At 46.5% G+C, this 26,598-nt stretch overlaps 1 protein-coding gene across 3 annotated transcripts in view; it reads right to left on the bottom strand.

Annotated features, from left to right (window-relative positions):
• Positions 1-26,598, bottom strand: part of GAK (cyclin G associated kinase) — a 1,898,577-nt gene that overhangs the window by 131,956 nt on the left and 1,740,023 nt on the right. For all 3 annotated transcript variants that reach the window (XM_085636622.1, XM_085636624.1, XM_085636623.1), the window contains one exon: positions 16,048-16,196. In XM_085636622.1, coding sequence (XP_085492748.1) covers positions 16,048-16,196 — 149 coding nt within the window. The remainder of the gene's footprint in view (positions 1-16,047; positions 16,197-26,598) is intronic.

The following is a 26,598-nucleotide window of genomic DNA, read 5'->3' as shown; positions in this document are numbered from 1 at the left end:
GTCGCCGAGCGAGTGCCGCCTTGGAAATTCCAACGCGCAGAACTGCTGACATTGCGCGTTCTCTTCGGTGGCGAATAGATCTAACCAAGGCTCTCCCCACTGCTGAAAGAGACCTTGCGCCACTTCGGAGTTCAGACGCCATTCGTGATCCATCATGCACCGGCGGCTGAGTTCGTCCGCTCTGGCGTTCAGAGAGCCCGCCAGATGTTGAACCACTAGGGTGACGCCCTGGTGTACCAGCCACGTCCAGAGGCGCAGAGCCTCCTGACAAAGGGTCCACGACCCCACCCCGCCCTGTTTGTTGCAATACCACATGGCGGTGGTGTTGTCCGTGAACACCTGCACGACACTTCCCCTGACAGAGGGAAGGAAGGCTTTCAGTGCAAGTCGGATCGCTCTCAACTCCAACAGGTTGATGTGGAGACGAGACTCCGCCGGAGACCAGAGGCCTCTGATCTCCGCCTCTCCCATATGGCCACCCCATCCCAGGAGGGACGCATCCGTCACTACGACATGCTCCGGTTGGGGAAGGGAGAGGCTCCTGCCCGTGACCCAATCGCGGTCCGTGAGCCACCACTGCAACTGCTGTGCAGTGCCCTCCGAGATCAAGACGTGGTCGGACAGGTTGCCGTGATGCTGGGCCCACTGAAACTTCAGGTCCCACTGCAGAGCCCGCATGCGCCGCCTGGCGTGATGCACTAGTAGGATGCAGGAGGCCATCAGCCCCAGAAGCCGCAACACTAGCCTGACCGAAACCCAGGATAGAGGCCGAAAGATAGGAATCAGGGCCTGTATATCCTGGACCCGCTGTTCCGGTGGATAGACCCAGAACTGCGCCGAATCGAGAACCGCTCCGATGAAGAGGAGCTTCTGAGAGGGACTCAGGTGTGACTTCGGCACGTTGATGGAAAACCCCAGCAAATGCAGGAGATCCGCCGTAGTCTGGAGGTGGGAGACGACTGTCTAGGGCGAGCCCGCCTTCAACAACCAGTCGTCGAGATAGGGGAATACTGGAACCCCTGATCTGCGCAGATGAGCTGCGACCACCGCCATCACTTTCGTGAACACCCGAGGGGCACTGGGGAGGCCGAAGGGGAGCACGGTAAACTGAAAGTGCTCTTGGCCCACCGTGAACCGCAGGTAACGCCGGTGGGCCGGCAGGACGGGGATGTGGAAATATGCCTCCTGCAAGTCCAACGCTACCATCCAGTCTCCGGGGTCTAGGGCAGCTAGAACCTGAGCCAAAGTCAACATCTTGAACCGTTCCTTCCGGAGGAAGGCATTGACGTTCCGAAGGTCCAAGATAGGGCGTAGGCCCCCTTTGCCCTTCTTGGGAACCAGAAAGTAGTGGGAATAACAACCACGACCTACTTCTGGACTCGGAGGCCAAGAGGGCGGAAACTTCCTCGTGGAGAAGATGCAAATGATCCCCCGAGATACGGTGGTGCTGCGGTGGCATGGCTGGAGGGGTCGTCTCGAAGGGGAGGGAGTAGCCCCTTCGGACGATTTGCAGCACCCACCTGTCCGATGTGATGGACCTGTGGAAATGTGGATTTTCCTGATCAGTTATGTCCCCTATCTTGGACCCCAACGGTTCTATATGCATGTTACAAGTACATGTATGTTCCCTCCAGTTCCAGTTTCTAAGACGCAAACATATGTGTGTCTACCGTTGACATGTTCTCTGTCAGATCCGCCATCACAGGGTTGGATATTCGATTCCTAAGTATGAAAAGCCACCGACTTTATATGGCTAAGTTACTCCATTTTTACAGTTCAGGCAAGTAGGCCCGATTCTGTCCTCAAAGCCTTTCCCTGCTCTCTGTCTCTGACAGCTTCAGCTTGAGCTCGCATCTGTATCCATGAACTTTGTCCTACTCCCTGTGCAGCTAACGGTGCCTGCCTCGGCCAGTTTTCGCCTGTCTGCCAAGAAGTTGTATTTCACCTTCGAATTATCTATTTTGCTCTCCAGCCGATGCATTCCTGTCCAGTGATTTAGGTAAACATTTCCTTTAGCTCACAAGCAAGGGACTCAGCCTTTCCGTCCTCCTGCAAGTGATTCATAGCCCTGTTGCCATGGAAAGTTTTCTGCCCCTCGCATCTCATATAGACACTTAGACGCTTGTACACGCACACAGTCAGTATAGAATAGATTCTGTCCGAGAGTTCTTCCTTGTGGATAACATAGTTCTTTAAACATAGGATGTTAGATATGATTTGGGATTAGGTTGACTTGACCCCAGACTTCTCGTCTCCACATGTAGAGCTAAATGTCAAGTCCCCTTCACCCCCTAGTTGCACGTCAATTACACGTCATGCTGCCGCGCGCGCATCTATGCCAAGTATTATCTTATAGATCCACCTATGTCTGATAATTCTAACCAATCATGTTTCTTTTATTCCTTATTACGCCTAGTTTCGATTATGTCACTGTTTTGTCACTTTTCTTATCAAATGTTACGCCTTCTACATTCGTTTCATTGTAATGCACTTATTATAAAAATACATGTCTGTCAAAGAATTATTGTACTTCACTTCCTGAACCCTCGTGGTGACGGAACCTGAAGGCCGCGACTCGAGTCGGCCATTTTGAATGGAATAAAGCCCATTAGAAAACCTCTTATACCACGGATTCTGCCTCTTGTTATTTTGAGCTATTTACTTTATTTTAAGATTCCGTATGAAATTCAGTCCGGTATTTTTATTTACCACATAATGGCGCCCGAACAGGGACACTTTCTCATCTCACGCGCCGGCGGTGCGTTGCAGGCCCGGTCTCCTGCCACAGCTGGACGGACCATAAAACGCGTACCAGCAGGATTTCCTGTAAGCTCCCTCCGGTCAAGCGGGGGCGACTGAGGCTGCGATCAACCCAGACGAGGCGGTGAGAAGTGCGAAGTATCCCGACCAGAGCCTAGCTGAGAGAGCAAGATCCGAGGTATACAGAGGCCCACCAGGTTTTCCGAAATCCCGACGTCCAGAGGGTCCGATGTCCGCAGTTATCGAGTCCTGTCCATTCTCTGAGGCCTTCCGTTTCAAGGAGCTACTCGGTGAGTACCATCGCCGGGGAGGCGTGTTGACGCGCACATAGGTTGTGCCGGTCAAGACGGATTTGGGTACACAAATCCGGTCTGCACTGTTTAGCAGTGTATATGTACTGTTTAGCAGTATATCAAGTATTCCGAAGTATTCAGTTATTGTCAAGAATTCAGCGTGGTGATTAGTTAGGCAGACTGTCATCATTGTCGACCATTGTTATAATGTTTAATGTTTAAAGTTTAAAGTATTCAGAAATGTCTTGCATATTGTGGTATGAATGACTGTTCATTGTTCACTGTTCATTATTGTGTTTCTCGTATTAAGCAAGTTCAAGAGTAAGTATCAGATCAGTTGTAAATATGCCGCTCTTCTCGAAGTTAAGACAGATTACTACCAGAAAAGGGGTGCTTGAAGAAGCAGTTCCTATTCCTCCTAGGGATACTCCAGGGCATTTCATGTACCATAAACATGGCTTAGATGCCATATTGTTTCTTGATCTATGGGTAGATTATACCAAAGGATTACCGGAAAGTCAAAGGTGGCCCATAGCGGGAACCTGGGATGCAGAGTGCATCATGAAAGTGGAGGAAGAGTTATGGAAAAGAAAGGTCAGACAGTCACAGAAAGACGCTGTTGAGTTATGGCGTAAAGAATCTCATAGACGAACAGAAAAAGCACGTAGACAAGAAGAGAGGAGTAAAGAAAGTTCAAATAAAGTTCAAGAAAATCTATTAATTGAGGAAGGTATCCGAGTGAAATCAGAACAAGTGAATAGACAAAGAAATGCTCTTATGAATGGTATGTATCCCCTACTAGCCGAAGGACTACCTAAGGCTGCTCCAGAGATACCAAAAGACTTGCCACCCCCATTATTTCCAATTAAGGTACATCCAAAGGGGCATCCCAGAACCGCAGAAGATGTTTTTCTTTCCTCATATCTAGACGATGCAGCTCCCGAGTATGCTAACGCCACACCACATAGACCGTCTGGCGGAGGGGTCCAACGTCAGGATCAGGTATCTGTCCCCGTGCAACAGCAAGTCCCGATACAAGCTTCGGCAAGCACATCTGTTTCCGCATCTGTCTCCGCAGTCGACTCTACAGAGGTATCGACACCCATAGTTGCTGTGTCACGTTCAACGAACCCATTCACACCCGACGCCCCAGATAGGGCCACGGGAGGTGCTAGCAGTACTTTTACACCACCTAGAATAAATAAACTTGTCTTTCAAGAGTCAGCGCATTCACGTACACCTAAATTCGTAAGTGAACGTACGCTTAAAGAACTCCTTGTAAATTGTAGATATGACCCAGTGGTTGGTAAAGAGGACGAAATGGTCCTGGCATCATTACGTATCAGGCGAGCCGCAGAATATTTAGCAAGGTTACCAGGGATGACTACGCATCTAGATAACATATATCATTTTGTTCAAACAGGACGAGATCCAGGATGTATTAACAGAGCTATGGAATTCCAGAAAGTAGAGATACAGGGGGAACTGTTACGTTTCCTCATAAACTGTGTAATCAGAAATCAAGATCGTCCGGGGGTAGACCCGAATGCAATGCTTATTCTTACAAGATGGAGTCAGAATATATCAGAAGGGAGACACGATAAGCAAAATTGTATAATAGCCATGTGCCGAAAAATACGTAAAGAAATAGAGCGTATTCATGAAGAGAGATTGGGAACAGACGAGTTTGAGCAAGATGAAGTGTCCGAATCAGGGAATTCCGCAAGACAGTCAGAGACCATAGCTTATGTAGGCAGAGGAAGATCTTGTGAAAATACTAGATGTTTTTCTGATCCCATACACTCCGTATGTCCAAATAATAGCAGAACGTATCCGACGCCTGTAATAAATCTGAAGTCTCCTGAACATTCGTTTCAAGCCGCAGATAAGATACTACGAGAACGAAGAGGTTACCACCTCCTCGATTCTATGGATGAGCAAGAATTAGCCAGATCAGCCGTTCACTGGATTGACAGTCCTGAAAAATACGGTGATGAGACCGTAGCACACACGTTTCTCAACCTCAGTACAGATGAACAACGCTTAGCTGGAATCTATATGATTCAGCAACTTCTCATATTATATAAGAGCCAACATGCTGACCCTGGTCCTTTACCTGATATATTAACGGAACTACTCACAAACAGATGGAGAGGTTCTAGTAATAAGCTAATTAAAGAGATATTAGTGTCACGTAAGCAGTACGTCCTTTTTGTAAGTCCGGATTCTCTCTCGCTGCCCCACAGAGAAAGAACGCCGTACTATATGGATAGACAAAATCCTTTACGAGAAGTGCACCCAATAAAAGGCGAAGACAATGAGTTTCACCGTGTATTTGTTTACACACCCATATCAAAAATGGAATTATTAGAAATGAAGAAAGTAGTACCTAGTCATGACAAAGACCCAGCGGGTTTCCACCGAGAAATTAAAGACATGTTACTGATGGGAGAGTACACCTTTCCTGATATTATGACGATATTAAAGGTGCTTTTGCCTGCTGGCATATATGAAAAACTGAAAGAAAAAGAGTGGGAAGTGGGAGACCAAAAGATAGACTGGACAGCATTAGCAGAGGAAGAAAGGAGCCGAGCTGCAGGTTCAGGGCTCGGGGATAAAGTTAAACTGTTACCAGGTTTACTAGTACAGGTACTGCCACGTTTATTAACTACAAAAAAGGAAGATTGGGGTGCAATCACAGCCTGCAAACAAAAGCAAGATGAAGACACAAGCGATTATTATGCTCGATTTGAAAAATGTTTTGGTATAAATAGTGGTATAAAAGCAAGTAGTGACTCATATCCACATTTATTTGTGACAAAATTGGTGGAAAATGCATTGCCTCCAGTGAAGAATAGAATATTGAAATTCGAGAGTACCTGGCAAAGTAACACTCCGTCGCAAATGCTACAAATGTTACAGTATCATCACAATAGAATTAGGGATGAACAAGAACACGAGCATAGACGCATGAAGGATACAAAAATGAAAATGCTAGTTTCTCAGACAGTACCAGCAGATGGTCACAAAAAGGGTGTGACACATTCTGGTGATTCTGCAGTTCCTGTAAAAGGAACCTGCAATTACTGTAAACAACTAGGCCATTATGTACATGATTGTCAAGTCCTAAAACGAAATATAGCTACAGGTATTGCAAAAGAGAGACCACGATTAGTTAGACAAGATCAGAATGAACAAGGAGCTATGCAGCATGGACAGTCCGTGCCAGTTCAGCAACAGTCTATGCCAGCCTCACAGCAACCCATACAGTTTGTGCCAGCTGCACCACCGTTGCCTGCTACTGCCACACAAACCACAACACGACAAATGTATCAGACTGCACAGTATGAATACCCTGAGTATCAGCGCTACGCATGAACCAGCCTAGAGAGGGAAGTCGACTTACCGCTTATCGAGATTCCTGTAGATCAAGAAGGACCTTATGTACATAGTGAATTATTAGGTCAAGATAGAAAATTCTTACTCGATACAGGGGCAAGTCGAACAACCATAAAACGTAGTGAAGTTCCAGGGGCACCCCTCTCAGGCTCTCAAAATGTTTCCCTTGGTTTTTCAGGAAAACCTATTGTTAATGAAGTATCACAGCCTCTACCACTTACGTTAGGACCTTTGACACGAACTACAGATTTATTGCTTACTAAATCATGCCCAGAAAATCTGTTAGGAATTAAGACTCTGAAAGCACTAGGAGCCATAATATGTTGTTCTCCGGAAGGAGTAAGGTTGTTTTTACGTGATTTTAAAGGTCACTATGTGTCTAGAGACATGGATCCCCGACTACAGACTTTACCAGTACATCTATGGGCACAAGGCCCTACGGATGTTGGCTGCATGAACATTACACCCTATCGAGTTACATTGAAAGCAGGAGTGGTACTACCACGAATGCGACAATACAAGTTACCGCATGATGCTGTAGTGGCTTTGTTGAAAATCATTGATGAGCTAATTGCCCAGGGAGTAGTTGTAGAAACAGACTCCAATGTATGTAATTCACCGATAATTCCGATTCTTAAACGAACTGATCCTACTGCTCCGCCAGTATACCGATTGGTTATTGATTTGCGTGAACTAAACAAGTGTATTGTACCACAATTCCCTGTGGTCCCTGATATATCATCATTGTTGACAGCAATTGATTCCGAAGCAACATTCTTTACTGTAATCGATCTCAAGAATGCCTTTTTCAGCGTCCCAATAGATCCGGAAAGCCAATACTTGTTCGGATTCAGTTTAAATGGGCGCAGTTTTAAATTCTCACGCGCTCCCCAAGGATTTACAGAAAGCCCCAGCATCTACAGCCAAGCACTGAAAAGAGAACTTGACAGTATCCACATGCCAGTCAATACTGCACTGCTTCAATATGTCGATGATCTGCTGATCACCGCAAGAAGCGAGTCAGAATGTGAAAAAGCTTCTCTGACAGTTTTACATTTCCTAGCCGACAAGGGGCACAAGGTGTCCCCTTCTAAGCTGCAATTCTGTGTTCAGCGAGTTATTTATCTTGGTCACTCGCTGTCCAAGGAGGGAAGGCAGCTTACACCAGATCGCATTCAGTTAATTGCTAACATGTCAATACCCCAGACACAAAAGGAGGTGCGAGCTTTCATAGGCCTCACTTCATATTGTAGGCAGTGGATCCCTCAGTACGCATTTCTAGCAAAACCACTTATTCAGTTAACCACACAGGAGGCAGCCACATCGACTGTTCTCCCTTGGACTCAGGAACATACACAAGCTTTTGAAAGCCTAAAGGAAGCTTTATGTCAAGCACCTGTTTTAGCAACGCCATGTTATAGCAAACATTTTACACTCTTTGTTACAGAACGCGAAGGTACTGCCTTGTCAGTACTCACTCAGGATCAAGCAGGATCATGCAAGCCATGTGCTTATTTTTCCAGTACATTAGATCCCGTAGCTCAGGCTTTGCCTGCATGCCTGAAATCAGTGGCAGCGACAGCTTTAGCAATCAGACAAAGCGATGCCATAGTATTAGGACACCCATTGACAGTTCAAGTACCACATGCAGTAGAGGTTCTTGTGAACCGAACACAAACACAACACTTGACCATAGCAAGACTTACCGGTTATGAACTGACATTGTTTCAACCACACATAGAGATCCGACGGTGTAATACATTGAATCCTGCTACACTATTACCTGTAATTGGAACAGACCCACTAGCTCATGATTGTGTTGAAATCATTGAAATAAAGACGAAACCTAGACAAGACTTGACAGACGTTCCATTGTTAGATCCAGACCTGACGTTGTATGTAGACGGATCATGCATGAGAGCAAGTACAGGAGATTTAGTGGCCGCGTATGCAGTCACAACAGACACTGAAGTTATGGAAACAAATTGTATAGATACTTTGTCAGCCCAAGCAGCAGAACTCATTGCTCTAACGCAAGCCTGTATTCAAGCCACAAATAAGAAAGTTAATGTATACACTGACTCACGTTATGCATTCGGAGTTGTACACGACTTCGGCGTGCTGTGGCGAGAGAGAGGTTATTTAACGTCCCATGGTGCCCACATTCAGCACGGACCCCTCATTCATGCTTTGTTAGACGCAATACATCTACCCACTGCTATATCGATTATGAAATGTAAAGCACACACGAAGGTTACTGATACCATTTCTCAAGGCAATGATTTAGCTGACAGAACAGCTAAACAGACTGCTCAGAATCGCACATTAGACATGACAAAGCCAATAGTTCAGACACCAACACAGTGTATGACAATTAAGGATCCCGCACTTGATGTAATTGACATACAGACACATGCCACAGCAGAAGAAATAAAGAAGTGGACTGAACTAGGAGGGATCCAGACAGATCAAGGGTGGATGACAAAGGAGAAATCTGTATGGTTTCTCCCTGATTCCATGGTTCAAGCCATTATAGCTACAGTTCACAGTCCAGCACATTTAGGAGAGAAGGCTATGCTAGACAGCATTCAGCACATTTGGTTCAACAAACATTTACGAGCAGCAGCTAAACAAAAAGTTCGTACCTGTATGATATGTTGTCAGTTTAATCCAGGAAAGAGTGTTCCCGTAGAGCAGGGTGGATTTCAGCCTCCTGACCATCCTTTTGAAGTCCTCCAGATGGATTATATTCAGATGGAACGTTGTCGAGGATTCAAATATGTCCTCGTAGTTGTCTGCGCTCTCTCCCGTTGGACAGAGGCGTATCCCGTATCAGATTACACTGCCCCGACTACTGCCAAGCAGCTAGTTCGAGAATTCTTCCCACGGTACGGTTTACCACGTGTTGTATATTCAGATAACGGTCAGCCTTTCTCATCCGAATTAATGAAACATGTCTCACTTTTGTTGGGATATCAGTGGAAATTCCACTGTGTCCGACACCCCGAGGCAGCAGGTCTCGTAGAAAGACATAACCAGACACTGAAAATCAGACTGTCCAAAATATGTAGAGAGAAAGGTGTCGACTGGATAGTAGCATTACCAGTTGCACTCTTTTATATGAGAATGGTAGCACACTCTAGAACAGGGCTATCCCCGTATGAGGTGATCTTTGGTAGACCACCGAATATGTGGGGGACGCCTATACCACGCAAAATAACTGACATTGACTGTAACATGCTGACAGATTACTTGGCTTCCTTGATGTCTGCACTACAATCTTCTCGTTCACAGGTAGCTGCAGCCTTTCCCGACAACACTGAGGCGAAACCCCATGACATTGTTCCGGGTAATCTTGTCTTTGTGAGAAATTTCGACAGGAAAAGTCAATTGGAGCCCAGGTGGAAAGCACCGAAGTTGGTCCTGTTGACCACAAGAACAGCCGTGAAGATCGAGGGACGTAAAGGGTGGATTCATTCAAGTCACGTCAAAAAATTTCATGGACTACCTTCAGATATAGACACTGTGCCCTGCACTCCCTCACAGACTGATTCAAAACTTCCTTTTGTTGAAAAGAATGACTCTCAGTGCTATAAATTAAAGCTTAGGCCCAAACAGTCGAGCAATTTGATTGTTTAAGTCCTCTCCAAGGTGAAGCGGTTGAATTGTCTCCGACATGTATCCCTTGGACCTGAGTAGAGAAAATACCCGAGAAATGTTGAAACGACAGGCGTATTGTAAATCACTGCGTAGCCACTGTATTGTGACTTTATTAATTTTGTTTTTCTTGAGTTTTTTAATAGTTACTGCAAGTATATTGTTGCATATGTATTATCCTGATTCTAAACGTGTTTTCAATATAACTGATGAACACTCTTTTAGTGACCTACCGCCACATGAGTTGTCCTATAGACTTGCGCTGCGTAATAACACATTCATTAGTATGTTACATCATTCCCATCAGACTAGTAATGCCACCAATTGTTGGGTGTGTGGCCGACTCCCTCCCTATCAGAATAACAAAGGAGTTCTGCCTTTCTTTCCACATCCGTTCACACACAATGGCTCCTGTGGAGCATGGTTTAGTTTATTAAATTCCATAGACCCAGACACAGCAGTTTATCAACAACATTGGATATGGGGAAATCTGAATCTAGTTTTATTCAAAGTCTGTCACCCTAATAAGGAGGGTCACCCCAGTAGAACAGGAACTGATTTAGAAAATGAAGTGTATAAATTAGGTAATTTTACGCCTAATCTTATGATTTTGAATGTCAAATCCGAAGTTGAACTAATTCTGCCCACTATGTCAGTATTTCCAGTTAAGGGTGAATTATGTGTAAGAAAAGTTGGTTCCATACACATGGGCCATAGCCAATGCGTTACTACAGTAGAATATAGTGATCAAGGTAAATCTTCATTTAGAGCTTCTCGCCATTCTTACTTTATATGTGGTCAGACGGCATATATGCGTCTGCCTCTAGATTGGGATGGTACCTGTTACATAGCATTCCTTTTGCCACCTGTTTTCCTAGCTCCCCCTGATTATTATCGAAATGTTCATTTAGTACACAATAGAGAGCAAAGAGATCTCCCAGTTGTCGATTATACTGAGACGGCATGGGACAAGTATGTAGATTTCAATAAAGGTATCTTTCCCTATATAGGTACAATATCAAATAGTAAGCTGATACGCAGACTCACCAAGACTCTTGAAGCTGTAGTAAACGAGACTATAGCCGCCCTAGGCAATCTGACAGAGGAACAATCAGTGATGAGAATTGTTGTTCTCCAGAATCGTCTTGTCCTTGACGTCATCCTGGCCGATAGGGGCGGAGCTTGCAGGGTCATCGGATCCAGCTGCTGCATATTCATACCAGAAAATTCGCCATCTGTATATAAAGCTATAACACGCCTTCATAAGATTGTAAGCCAGATACACGAGAATCCAGGCACTTGGACGTGGTCCGGGTGGTTTTGGAGTGTGATATCAGCCTGGGGATGGAGAGTTCTATCCTTCCTAGGTATTGGCCTTCTTATGCTCTTCAGTTGTTGTTTATGCCTACAATGTGGACCAGCGATTTGTGGTCTGTGTGCCACATCGTGTATTCCACATCAAGGTTTTCGTTCAAAATACCGGAAGAAGAAGGAAGAAGAAATGATGCTCCATGAGCAAATCAATGGAATGATGAAGATTGATGTCTCGTGAAGGGCAAGAAGGGGACAAGGAGGGAATGTGGAAATGTGGATTTTCCTGATCAGTTATGTCCCCTATCTTGGACCCCAACGGTTCTATATGCATGTTACAAGTACATGTATGTTCCCTCCAGTTCCAGTTTCTAAGACGCAAACATATGTGTGTCTACCGTTGACATGTTCTCTGTCAGATCCGCCATCACAGGGTTGGATATTCGATTCCTAAGTATGAAAAGCCACCGACTTTATATGGCTAAGTTACTCCATTTTTACAGTTCAGGCAAGTAGGCCCGATTCTGTCCTCAAAGCCTTTCCCTGCTCTCTGTCTCTGACAGCTTCAGCTTGAGCTCGCATCTGTATCCATGAACTTTGTCCTACTCCCTGTGCAGCTAACGGTGCCTGCCTCGGCCAGTTTTCGCCTGTCTGCCAAGAAGTTGTATTTCACCTTCGAATTATCTATTTTGCTCTCCAGCCGATGCATTCCTGTCCAGTGATTTAGGTAAACATTTCCTTTAGCTCACAAGCAAGGGACTCAGCCTTTCCGTCCTCCTGCAAGTGATTCATAGCCCTGTTGCCATGGAAAGTTTTCTGCCCCTCGCATCTCATATAGACACTTAGACGCTTGTACACGCACACAGTCAGTATAGAATAGATTCTGTCCGAGAGTTCTTCCTTGTGGATAACATAGTTCTTTAAACATAGGATGTTAGATATGATTTGGGATTAGGTTGACTTGACCCCAGACTTCTCGTCTCCACATGTAGAGCTAAATGTCAAGTCCCCTTCACCCCCTAGTTGCACGTCAATTACACGTCATGCTGCCGCGCGCGCATCTATGCCAAGTATTATCTTATAGATCCACCTATGTCTGATAATTCTAACCAATCATGTTTCTTTTATTCCTTATTACGCCTAGTTTCGATTATGTCACTGTTTTGTCACTTTTCTTATCAAATGTTACGCCTTCTACATTCGTTTCATTGTAATGCACTTATTATAAAAATACATGTCTGTCAAAGAATTATTGTACTTCACTTCCTGAACCCTCGTGGTGACGGAACCTGAAGGCCGCGACTCGAGTCGGCCATTTTGAATGGAATAAAGCCCATTAGAAAACCTCTTATACCACGGATTCTGCCTCTTGTTATTTTGAGCTATTTACTTTATTTTAAGATTCCGTATGAAATTCAGTCCGGTATTTTTATTTACCACAGACCGCCAGTGGAGCAGGTGATGGCGAACTCTGCCGCCCACTGGCGTGGAATGGGCCTGAAAGCTCGGACTAGGAAGGCTTTGAGGCGGATGCTGCCGGGGTGGATGTGGGCTGACCTCGTCGTCCTCCAGATCCGCCTCGGCGGAAACCACGTCCGCGCGCAGGTTGGTTCTGCGGCTGGTGGCTAGGCGCACGTGAGGAGGCACCCCTTCCTTGGCCACGAAAGGGGCGAAAAGCGGAAGATTGCGACCGCGGGGCCGAGAGGCCCAAGGACTTGGCCGTAGCCCGGGAGTCCTTAAAGCGGTTCAGCGCACTGTCCGCCTTCTCGCCAAACAGGCGAGTGCCATCAAACGGCATGTCCATGAGAGTGCTCTGGACATCGCCGGAAAACGAGGTGGACCGCAGCCAGGCGTGACGTCGAAGCGCCACTGAGGTGGAAATGGCCCTACCCAGCGAGTCCGTGGTGTCAAGCCCACAACGTATAGCATGTCGCGCGGCATCCCTCCCATCGGCCAGAGCCTGGGTAAGTCGTGTCTGGACCTCCTCCGGACACAGGGGCAGCGCGTCCTCCACCGCATCCCACAGAGAGTGGGAATAACGGTCCAAGAGACAAGCGGTGTTCAAAGACCGCAGGCCCAAACTAAGGGAAGAGAACAGTTTCTTGCCAAACTGCTCCAGTCTCTTGGAATCCCGGTCCGGCGGGGCGGTCGGGAAAGAGGATTGGGAGGTGGAGGCCTGGATAACCAGGCTCTCAGGGGTAGGGTGTTGGGACAGAAAACTGGGGTCGCCCGGAGCAGGGCGGTGGCGCCTGGCAACGTTCCTGTCCACAGGAGGAACTGTGGAGGGCTTGGACCAGGTGCCCTGTAGAACGTCAGTAAGGGCCTCATTGAATGGCAGCAGAGGCTCAGTGGAGCTTGCCGCAGACTGAAGCACCTCAGTGAGGACGTTCGTCCTCACAGCCACGGCAGGTAGCTCGAGCCCAAGGGCTGCAGCCGCCTTGCGCAGCACCACGGAGAAAGCAGCACCCTCCTCCGAAGCCACAGTCGGAGGAGAGATGAATCCAGTGTCTGGCGAGGTATCCAGACCACTGGCCTCCCCCAGTTCATCTGCCCAGTCCTGGGACAGTTGGGCCTGAGCATAGGATCCTCGGATCCCTCCCAGTAGTCCCCATCATCCGACTCCTGGTGTAGAGGAGAAAGTAACGGAGCCGGGCGGTAGACAAAATGTGTCTCTAGCGGCGTCGATCTCGGCGTCCATCGACGCCGGACCGGTGCCGGGCCCGGACCGGGACTGAACTGGGGCACGACGTCGAGCGGAGTCGGCGTCGGGGGTGGAACCGGAGTCGACGCCAGTGGAGGAGTGACAAGGTTGACCGGCGTCGACGGGGACTCGAGAACGGGTCCCTCGGGCGCTTGCGGTGTCGAGGCCGGAGCCGTCAACGGCGCCGGGGCCGGAGCCGCCGGCTGGCAAGGCAGCCCAGTCGGGTCCGCGGGGCCCGAAGGCGCACCAGCGGGCGCCGACGGCGGAGCCAGGTTCCTCATGGCCGAGAGGAAGGCACTGACTTCCGCCGGCGTCGCGTTAGTCCCAGGGACCGGAGGGTATGGGGACGGACGCGGCGCCTGCGGCGCCGCCGGAGCCGCGGGGGTGGAACCACCCTGACCCTCGACCGAGTCGCGCGACCGACGAGGGGAGTCCGAAGAGCGATGTCGCGTCTTGGACTTCTTGGGATGCTTCGACTTACCCGAAGACTTGGATCCCGACGACCGATGGTGACGTCGGCTGCGGCTCCGCGACCGATCCTTGGACCTCCTCCTGGACCGGGATCGAGAGGCGCGCGGAGCCGAGTGGCGAATCTCGAGAAGCTTACGGGACCGCTCTCGTCTAGCCTTCGAGGTCAGGGCCTTGCAGTCCGAACACGACTCCGCGTCGTGATCGAGGCCCAAGCAGTAAAGACACCGGCGGTGATGGTCCGTAACCGACATCAGTCGGCTACAGTCCGTACAGGCTTTAAACCCAGGCATCCTACCGGCACCGGTGTCGAGACTCGATCAAAAAGGATCCAAAAAAAAAGTTCGTCAAAAATTGACTAAAGGGGTAGCTCTCCCGGATCTGCGCTTACTGGCGCGGAAAAAAGAAGAACTGACAGCGCGTGAGGGCGACGTCTAAGTACTCCGACGACGTCATTCCGGCACACGACGCCGACGACGGACGCGGAGCCGCAGACGACGCCTAGCGACGCGCAAGGGGTATTGCTGACGAAAAATCTTCCGGATCCAGTCTGACGCCTGGGGATATTCTAAAGTGAGGAATCTAACTAACGGGTTTCTTTCAGATGCCTAAACCACCAAGCTCTCAGGGGTGGGGTGTTGCCTGAAGAACCTTTCGATCGCCCATGCCAAGGACCTCTGCTGCCCTCTTCACCACCATAGCATAAGATACCCCTCCTCTGTAGCCACAGTAGGTGGAGAGGGTATTCCAATATCTGGAGTTGTGTACACTCCACTGGCTTCTCCAAGATCCTTATACCAGTCCAATTACTCCACAGGAACGCTGTTGTTCTAAAGACCCTCCCAATCCTCATCCATGCCTAAAACTATGTGCCTCTCTCTCACACCTGTTTGTTCATTGCACTGCTAAGCACTGTGTTCTAGAACACGATAATTGCACATCACTGATCATTGTGCACAACATGAAAAGACTTTCCACATAGGATCAAAACAAGGATATCACATTTTGAAGCACACACCCTACATGGCGTAGTGTACTTCACATGTAGGCAAGTGCTTCAGCACCCCACATAGGGGTAGTAAGAGTTAAATAAATGATGAAATGCAAAAATATTCAACTGAGCAAACTTCACCACATTGATCTTTCACAGGCTGTTACAATTCATTGACCAGACCAAGACAACAGTCACACAGTTAAAAATACAGAAAATACTATGCATAGCTTCATTTTACAACTATCATACACAACATGGGTAAGTGTGAAGCATGTTGTTGTTATAGGTATAGACTGTTTATTTCCAAACATACAATTTCACAATATATAATCATCCAAACAGACAAACTAATCTCACAATAGATTTTTTGTTCAAGAATAGGAATATTCAAAGCAAAATTAGCACATTGACCTTGCTTGCATTAAAAAGTACCAGTATACAATATGTAATTCATATATCCAAACCTTTAGTTTAAGTGGATCCATATCTTTTGTCATTTCTTGCTTTCTCATTTCAGCAATCGTCTTTGGTCCGCCTTGATCCACTTTAGATGAAAAACCTTGAGTGGACAGCAAATCCACAAAATCATTTTCTTTGACTTTCGGCTTTGGCCCTGAGAAGAGGCAAAATAATCAATCTAAATATCTATGCTTTTAAAAGCACAAATGTATACGATTTGCAATTATTTCCAAATCTTTGGAGGAGGAAAGCAAACTAAACCTTTAAGTAAAACAAAACAACTGATCAAACACAGAGTTCCATTCTCCAGAATTCAACCAAAGGGGGGGATATACGTAGAAAGGGTAAATCTTGATGACTGAATGCCTATGAAATTGTATGTTTGAAATGCATACAAAACACAAGAATGACCAAGTTACTTGCCTTCAGTAATAATCTTTCTAGTAGATACACTTTCTACCAGCACAGGAGGCCTATGTGCCCTCCTATTCTGGTCATACCTCCTGTCCCAGTGAGAGGGGTAGGTTCTGCACTTGAATTGTCAGTGCCTCCATCTTCATACCTGAAGATTGAGTGGGGAAACTGGAATTCATTCGATCTGCCTGCTGAGGCGGTGGAGGTTATTTTGTCATCTTGTTGCCTTGTACGACATACAAGTATTGGTCTTGTATTTTTGGGCGGGAGAGTTTGCCCCCCCCCACCTTCCTTTCAGGTCATGTTTGTCTTCTGAGTTGTGTTTTCCACTTTTCTTAGACTGGCAAGGCTTTACTGTGGGCATAAAGGTCTTTTTGCTGGCCCTCCGGGTTTTTATATTTACCAGAATTGTTTAGGTCTCCTATAGTTATGTGTTTTACAAAAGAATCTAGCCCATTTGACCGGTGTCTTCTTTTGTTATGCCTTGGAACTCAACTTAATCCTTTTCTTTATAGGCTCAACCTTTCAACGTATTCACAGTTCTCCTTTACAGTTGTTAACCTGAAAGACTGTTCTTGATGGCCATTAACTAGGCTCAGCGTGTCAGCAAACCGCAGGCTTTATCTTTTCACAGTGTTTCACATAGGTAAGTAGAATTACTCTACCAACATTCTATGTGCCTCTTCATCCCACCTGGGAAGTGTAGAGACTCCACTACTTGGATCCTCGTAAGGTATTCAGTTGTTATGCTGAAAGGACCTGCGAGTCATGGACTGATGATCAGCTCTTCCATGACTGTGCTGGCTCCAAGAAGAGCAGGTGATTCAAAAACAGACAATCGTCTGCTGGGTCATGCTGTGCATCAGAGTGAGTTACACTTTTACCGTGTAAGGGACTACTTAGAGCATCAGAGTCCATTCCACCAGGGTGACAGCAGCTTCTTCGTTATGGTCAGGTATATCCCAGTCCTGTATATCTGATGCATGGCAATGAGGTTTCGGTTCATACCTCACTAGGAATTATTGTTCCAATTCCCAAGTCTGCGGGGTTGCCCATTTTGCCAGATTTATATTGCGGGATTTCTTAGTTTTACCATTTCCTCAGACCCTCCATCTTGACAGTACTTCTTGGGTATTGTGAGTCCATTACAAAAAATGAGTAGGACATTGGGTCGATCAGGAATCTGCAATTATATAGAGTATATGGCAGAAAAGGTGTTACTGAAGATAAGTAACTTGTTCTAAGAGTCTTCTAACTGCAGATGACCCATCTTGTTAATAGATACCAAAGCAGTCAGTCGTGGGGGATGGGGGGGTTTGACGGACACCGAGCAAAATGCTTATCTGCTGCACCTGGTTATCTAAACAGCAATCATTCATTAACATATGCACAGATGCCCACGTTGCAGCCTGGCAATGGTCCCCGACTTCCAACTCTGGTAGAATGAGCACACAATGGGGCTCTTTGCTAGCACATAGCAGATCTCTATGCATAGAACAATCCATTGTGAAATGGTTATTTTCTGCACTGCTTTTCCCTGGTTTGCTCTACAGAAGCCACCCAAAAGCTGAGATCGATATAGATTCAGTCTGATGCCTGGAAAATATTCTAAGATAGGGAATCTTTGGCTAGAAGTCTCTATCAGATGGAGTCATTATGTAAAACCAAGTTATCATCAGCATTTTTGTCAGGAGGGGGGCTTGGGTGGGGTTAAGAGAGCCTGTCTTAGTGCTTTCATTTACATCATGATAGACGATATACGCCATCTGAAAAGAAAGAATCTGAGCATGCACTTAAGAGCTCCCGAAGCATGCTAAAAATGTTTTTGCGACTGTTTTACTCCAAGTCCAGACTTTATAAAGATGGCCAACTTTTTCAGAAAGCCCATCAGAGTTAAAACGCCTGTAGTGAGAGCACCAATGCAGATCCCATTGGTGGTGTTATCGAAAAGGCTTTTGGGGGAAGGTAATGGTGGTGTCAGAACTGCACAAGTGGGGTTGACCGTCACAGGGTTAGGAGGTGCTCGGTCGGGAGTCAAATATGCTCCCTGGTACCTTGAGGCCCACAAGAAGAGTCTAGATGGATATCCCCAGATGAAGGCCAGTATTACCAAAATGAAAGCAGAGATCTGGACACGGTCAGCACAAGAAGCTGGAAAAGACAGAAACGGATCAGAAGGCTTTCTGACCAAAGTTTAAGTCAATGCTAAAGCTGAAGTCAGAGAATGGAGCGGTCAACGAAGAGACTGATGAATGGTGTGGAAACAGTGCCACAGAGGCAAAGATTTGTTCCTGTGCTGTCATGTCCTTTAGGATAGTCCTATCATGTATACCCCATTTTACATACATTGTCTCATCCACACGGAAATAACGATTTTAAACAGGTGACCTTTTACCTAGCAGCTTGCTCCCGTCTCTTCTACACCATGCTCTCGGTATTCTATCATAATCTCTGTACCTGACGTACATAAACATGTCCTCAGGCACGGTATAATTATTCTGTATAAGGGTCACCACTTTTTTCATCATTAGCCAACAGCCAGCTGTGCATGATCACCTTTGTTTGGAAAAACATTCATGATTGTTTCCAAAACATTTATGGTTGTTTTGAAAACAGCAAAACACACAAGATGACGGACGGAAAGTTGCACATTGGCAAAACATTCACCCCCAGTCACAGATCTGGGTTTAATCCATCGTTATTTTGCTAACCACGCCACCCCAGTTCAGACATGGCCATATGCAAATCAGTCTTGACCCTGTGCCTCATGGGAACAGTCCAGCCCGAACTTCCAAGCCATGTCTTCCCTGAACCGGAATCAAGCATCCTAGGACCAGTTTCAGGATTTCACCCTTCTTCAGCCAGGATAGCTTGACTCCAGTGGCGTAGTGAGCACGGGACCCACGTCTGGGCATACCCTTCCCACACAGGGCGAACAGCAAAACACACAAGATGATGGATGGAATGTTGCACATTGGCAAAACATTCACCCCCAGTCACAGATCTGGGTTTAATCCATCGTTATTTTGCTCACCACGCCACCCCAGTTCAGACATGGCCATATGCAAATCAGTCTTGACCCTGTGCCTCATGGGAACAGTCCAGCCCGAACAGTCAAGACTGATTTGCATATGGCTGGGTTCAAATTAAAATGGCATGGTGAGCAAAAAAAACGATGGATTTAGGCCCAAATCTCTGCATTGGGGTGAATGTATGACATTGTTCTGCATTCTGTCCATCAACTGTTGTTTTTGCATTTGTCACCCCGAGTGGGACGGGTATGCTCAGACGTAAGTCCCTTGCTCTCCATGCCACTGGAATCAAGCTATTCTGGCTGAAGAGGTGTGAAACCCCGAAACCGGTCCAAGCATGCTTGGTTCCAGTTCAAGGAGGACTGGGCTTGGCAGTTCGGGCAGGACTGTTCCCATGAGGCACAGGGTCAAGACTGATTTGCATATGGCTGGGTTCAAACTGGAATGGCATGGTGATCAGAAAACGATGGATTTAGGCCCAAATCTCTGCCATGTGGTGAATGTATGACATTGTTCTGCATTCTGTCCATCAACTGTTGTTTTTGCATTTGTCACCCCGAGTGGGACGGGTATGCTCAGACGTAAGTCCCTTGCTCTCCATGCCACTGGAATCAAGCTATTCTGGCTGAAGAGGGGTGAAACCCCGAAACCGGTCTTAGGATGCTTGGTTCCAGTCCAGGGAGGACCTGGCTTGGCAGTTCGGGCTGGACAGTTCCCATGAGGCACAGGGTCAAGACTGATTGGCATATGGCTGGGTTCAAACTGGAATGGCATAGTGACCAAAAACGATGGATTTAGGCCCAAATCTCTGTACTGGGGTGAATGTATGACATTGTTCTGCATTCTGTCCATCAACTGTTGTTTTTGCATTTGTTTTCAAAACATAGCAATTCTAGAAGAAACCCTGGAGTGACTGACCACTCTAGTGTAAAAGACCCTCACTCCCCCCTACAAATTAGAGGAGAATTCCTTCCAAGCTAACACGGGAGCCTACATGTTGAATCTTCTACACACAGCGGTCTGACATCCCTTGCGGGGTGTCATCTTCGGCGCAGAGACGGGGTCCTTGATTCTCAACCATCAGGTGAGGGAGCCGGTTCTTCCCATGGGATTTCTTGGATACGTACACACATACAGGTTGCACCTACATATCTAGGCTAGGTACATTTATGAAAACTACTTAGGGTGTGCATTTTAGGAATATGCAAGTGCTACTGTTTTTATCTGGACTCCGTATGTTCATCTTATTAGCACTATGGTAGAAATGTATCTACTATTTACTATATTGGTACTAGCAATCTCTTTCGTGTGCTTCTGTCTCCTGATCGTCGCAGCACATATGTTTTACACAACACTGTCACTGAACCAATTAATACTTATGGAAACGTCCTAATCGCCATCCTGTGTATAATCTGAGAGTAAGTGAGCACGAGTGTCTGAGAAAAAATACTGGACTGTTTTCCATGATCTCTGAGGAATCAGGTTTGTCATGTTCAGTGTTTGCCTGAAACTACCTACACCACTGTAGAGTAGAGGGGGTGGTAGTGTCACTGTAGAGCTGGCTGGTCTAACGGCTGACATATCCTGTGGGGGTGTCCGTAAGTGGTTGGGACACCAAGCCCTCAGTTTAGGTCATTCCGAACGTGCGGGTCCTAGAGATTCCTAGGAACTACACGACATGGCACCGCCAACGTTGGTTTGGTTCTTATATTAACAGTGAAAATCTAAGTAGTTCAGTTGAGCTTTTTCAGGAAGCCCTATTCACACTCTTTCAGAGACGTCTGAAGTGGGAAGGGAAACCCGCTTCAGCTGAGCAGATATACTCTGTGTATTGGCTGAAGACTTAACAAGCTTGTAAGGGTAAAAGGTTCCCCACATAGTACAAAACCCTTAGTCACTAAAATCGTTTCTCTTCTCCTGAGATTGACTGAGTCATCAAGCGGTGGTTCGGGCTCGGGGGAAGATGAAATTGCAAGCGCTCTTAACATCGCAGAGAATTGCAGACATGCAGTAACTATAAAATTGTTAGAACACGGCGCACCTGCAACAGGTGGCTATGTTACCTTCGTGATTGAGGCACAGGAGATGTTCGGATCAGAGGTATCCCATTTTGGGGTTCAATTCCCGGCTGCAGATCCACAGACTAAATTGTTCCACACATACATTGTAGTTGAACCACCAGATGAATACCTTCCTTACGAAGAGATTGAAGTACCATTAACTTACCAACAACACAGAAACTGGTTTAAAGGTGCCCTCCCACACACCTATTGTGAGACTCAGTCCGCTCAGTATAGAAGAAGCGACCTGGTCGGTCTTAGCGACATACACTTCACATCCCGAGATAGATACACTACCAGTGGGTAAAGTCTATGCAATATCCAAAAACATAGTCAGGCTATACAGACACATTGAACAGTTCATCATGCGAACATTAACAGTCCAACCTGCGAGAAATGCTCCAGCTGGTCCACATCAGACCACACCTACAATGAACCCACAGGGACTGAAATCAGTAATAGGGACAATTCCTTCCAAACTGGAGCAAATTCTGTTCTGGATGGGCCAAAAAATTGCACTGCTGGAAGCAGTATTTCCCTGTACGGGTCTGCAGGAAAGACATAGAATGCTAACCATTTGCTTGCCAATGGGGATGGTTCCCTCGATCGAGGATTGTACCACTTGGGGAACAATCTTTGCTGCTGTTTACATTAGGATACACAGTACCCCTTCCATAGCAGTTGTCCCAGAGGTATTACAACAGATACAGAATGAGTACGGGGCAGGACCTGCCCTGGACATGGGAATGAAACCGATGAGTAACTTTGCCTAAGTCTCTGCAATCAAGCTGAACAACATAAAGGGGAAAGCAGAAGCAGTGGCCATATACAGCTGCGTAAGGGAAATAGCTCCTATAAATAAGGAGCGAGAATTACCAAACATTATCGAAGAAGCCTATGCTGCGTTAGGTAGAGATAATCTAGGAACCAAAGCAGGGAAGCAAGAGATGGTGGACAAGGACAACTCAAAGCAAGCACCCGCTTCTTCTAAAAAGAAATGGGAAAATAAAAATTCTAAAATTGACAATTCAGAAAAGAATTCACAATCAAGGGGTGGGTCTCCTCAACGGGAGCACTCTGAAAAGCAGTACAACCTTAGGAATTGTGATAACATTTGGAAACCTGGCAGGTATCAAGACACTGATACACGTTCCTTTCAGGGTTAATCAAAAGACTCGGAGAGGGACGGGCGATCAGAACAAAAGCAAAAAGACAAAAATGTGTGTGCCCATAATAAACACTATTGCTTTCTGAAACTATGCCTGGTGACACATCATACTTCAGATATTATCAAACAAGAAGAACAACCTAAAACAAAACCTCAATTCAAAAAGAAGAAAGTAGCTGGCTTAAAAATTAGTCATGCCCAGGTTACTCAGGACTCCGCTTCTGAATGGTAAGTGGGCTCTGACGATTCTAGACAGTGCGGCAGAAGTAACAATAGCTTGCCAGAACCTGAAGGATTTTCTGGTGACAGCAGTATTAAATTAACACATCATGGTGGAAAAACCTGATACTATAGTTAGTGTCCCACAACGATTACACGAAATTACACTCCAAATAGAGGGGGACAACTCGATAAAAGTTAAAGGTCTCTTTTGGGAGAACTTAACATATGGAAATGACATCCTAGCGCTAGCTCCAGCATTATACTGCAACCATGTAGGGTGGGACGTGGAGTCTACTCACCATGAAATCCCATTAGATGAGGCTCCAAGGGTTGCACAATTAAACAAATTGTTATGGGAACAAGTGACAAAGCTGAAAGTATGCCTGCCATGGGCTTAAGTTATTCACACCTTGAGTCATCAGGATGTTGGTGTACACGTTGAAGGGAATTCACAGGTTGATGAAGCCGCCAAGGCGACAGTGCAAACTCCTGCCATTGCTACAATCACTCGTTCTAGCACGAGGATAGACGGAGACATACTGATAGCTGTCAACGCCTCAAAGAACGGCTCAGCGGTTCCAAAGGGCTGTCCACTCAAATCTTCCTATAAATTAGATACACAAAACACACTGTATGCTCAAATTCCAGAACTGGGGGGATAGAGTTATACCAAACATGGATGCAGATTGGGTTTAATAGTAGCTGCACACGAGAGTCTGGGCTCTGCACACACAGGAGTCACCGCTACAGTTTTGTTACTGAAGCTGCGATTCTGGTGGACAAGTTTGTCTAAACAAACATAGGCTTATGTCTTCAAGTACGACATCTGCCAGCAGATAAAAGGTTCCACCGTAGCATGGCCTCCCCAAACATCATTACTCATTTCAGACAGACCTCTTGCATGTGTCTATTTGGTTCACTGTGGCCCTTTAATTCAGACAGGGCTTACATGTACATCTTGGTGGCAGTAGATTCATGCTCTAGATTTCTATGGGTTTGGCCAAAACACTCGGCGGACACTCGAACTGTTGGAAAGGATTTGCGAGTCTTTATTGGAACATAGGTTTCAAATAAGGGGGATGGAGGGGGGGCTTTTTCCGCTCACAATGGAATGGGAGGTCCAAACAGGTAGAGTGCCCCAACAGCAAGACTACCAAAAGGAGTGTTATCTGTTGTTCCTCAAATAGAGAGAGAAGGTTGAGAGTGAATCAACAAGAGAGCTGGATTAGACTACAAGTGCGCTATGTGCGGAGTGGGTAATCCTTTTGTTGGATATTAATGCCCTCACACACCCTTTCAGGTGTCATGCTTCATCATCTGGGCTGCTCCTCGTCGGGCCGGCGGTGCAATGCCTAACGGGCATTGTTTATATGTTTTTTACTTGTTCCACACAGGTGAATAGTCACTTTAGTTCACTTTGTTTGTACACCACTTAATCAGAGCGTTCTTCGACGCTCATGCATCAGTTGCCACCACTGATCCTTTTAAATATGACTGAGATGGATCACCTCGACAGCTTTTTTGTTTGTTCTTCATTTATCCTTTACCTGTGATCATATTTGATTTAACTAAGATCTGTTTAACCTACCGTCCCCTTTTTTACAGGTAGCACCAGACCGTGACAGGTATTTTAGTTAAATGATTTTCTCACATTACTTGTTGTGATTGAGAGACTAATATTTCGTATAGTCCCCACCCCTTTATTTGTAGATAGTTTTGTTTATAGGTCCTGACGAATCGCGAGTGCACGAGCTCTTAGCGAGAAACATGTTGACCACTTACACCAATTTTAAACACTCTAATTAGAGACATTAAACTCTACCGAGTGTCAAACACACTTTTTTAATCAGGGAAGGAGACCTTTAGAATAAAATTGAATTCCTATACTGGTACTCTCGACCCTGTTTTAATCACTTTTGCACATCTACATCAATCAGGCCCCCATACCCGCACTTCACCAAACGGCTGTTGGATTAAAAGAACTCCGATAAAGTGCCCCGTTTAGGGAGCCCGTTAGGCATTGCACCGCCGGCCCGACGAGGAGCAGCCCAGATGATGAAGCATGACACCTGAAAGGGTGTGTGAGGGCATTAATATCCAACAAAAGGATTACCCACTCCGCACATAGCGCACTTGTAGTCTAATCCAGCTCTCTTGTTGATTCACTCTCAACCTTCTCTCTCTATTTGAAGAACAACAGATAACACTCCTTTTGGTAGTCTTTATTGGAACATATACAATTGGCACGTTACATTCCGACCGTGGCCCTGTGTTTAGCTCTCGGGCTTACAAGGAAGCCATGGAAAGTATGGGCATGGCTTTGCGGTTCTCCTCTCCCTACCATCCAGAGGGAAATGTGATGGTGGAGAGGAAAAACTGGGACCTAAAGCAATCATTAACAGCAAGGGTATTAGGTGGGGCGGTGGTTGGGTCAATCACCTACATGGGGTCCAGAGGGCACTAAACAATATGCCAAGAAAATCCTAGGGAGAACATACCCCCTGTGAGATCCTGTTTGGGACAAGAATGTGGTTACCTGAACCTCGATTGTGCCAGTTCAGTGGCGGATGTAAAACCATTTGAAATGAATGATCGTTTGGCTGTTTTACAGGAACTCAATGAATTCCGGGCATTACAAAGCAACATCCAAGTAAAACGCACCGCCACTGGGGAAGTGAAACCAGCTATGGCAAGACCTGCCTGGGTCCCGTAGGTTGGGGAACTGGTAAGAGAAAAGATCATGGACAAGGAGGAGTTTGGGTCATCTTACAGAACACCTGTACCTGTCCTGGCGGTTCAAGGAACAAGAACAGTACTTCTTGTGCCTCTTGCTGGCAAAAAAGAAAAAAGGTTTGTCTCCATTGATCTGATCAAACCACACTTTGCAGCCGATTCTCAACAGCAGGCCGCGTGGAGTCCTGAGTAGCCGCAGATCGCCTCTCGCTACTATACGCTCAAGTAAGTTACTTGTGTAACGATATATCTGTACGAGACATTAGTTAGTGATAGATTCCTTACCTTAGAATATCCCCAGGCGTCAGACTGGATCTGGAAAGTTTTCGTCAGCAGTACCCCTGCGCGTCGGTAGGCGTCATCGTGTGGCTCCGCGTACGTCGCTGGCGTTGCAGCTGTCGAGAGGACGTCGTCGGAGCTACTTAGACACGCCCACGCGTGCTGACGTCAGTTCTGTACATGACTTTTCCACACCAGGAACGCAGAGCCATGCCAAAGACCGACAACTGGTGCAATAGAACTAGGGCCCTGAAAGGGATGACTTGAACCCTAGAGAACAGTTCGCAGAACGGGGAGGATGGGCGGGCGGTAAGAAATCTATCACTAACTAATGTCTATTACAGATATATCGTTACACAAGTAAGTAACTTGTGCATCTGAAAGAGGCATGTTAGTGATAGATTCCTTACCTTAGAATACATACCCAGGCAATACCAACCCCGGTGGTGGGTCTGCGAAGTGAAATCACACCAGAAAGTCCCAGAGAACCGACCGGACAAAGAAGCCATCTCTCCGGACCGGACTGTCAAGGCAATAGTGCTTAGTGAAAGTATGCAGCGAGGCCCACTTAGCTGCCTGACGGATGTTTTGAAGGGGGACACCGCGTCCCAATGCTGTAGTAGCTACTGTCGCCCAAGTAGAACGGGC

The sequence above is a fragment of the Triturus cristatus genome, chromosome 2_1, assembly GCF_964204655.1.
Source record: "Triturus cristatus chromosome 2_1, aTriCri1.1, whole genome shotgun sequence".
NCBI classification, from domain to species: Eukaryota; Metazoa; Chordata; class Amphibia; order Caudata; family Salamandridae; genus Triturus; species Triturus cristatus.
The sequence above is the reverse complement of the archived record's forward strand: the minus strand, read 5'-3'. Positions and strand labels throughout refer to the sequence as shown.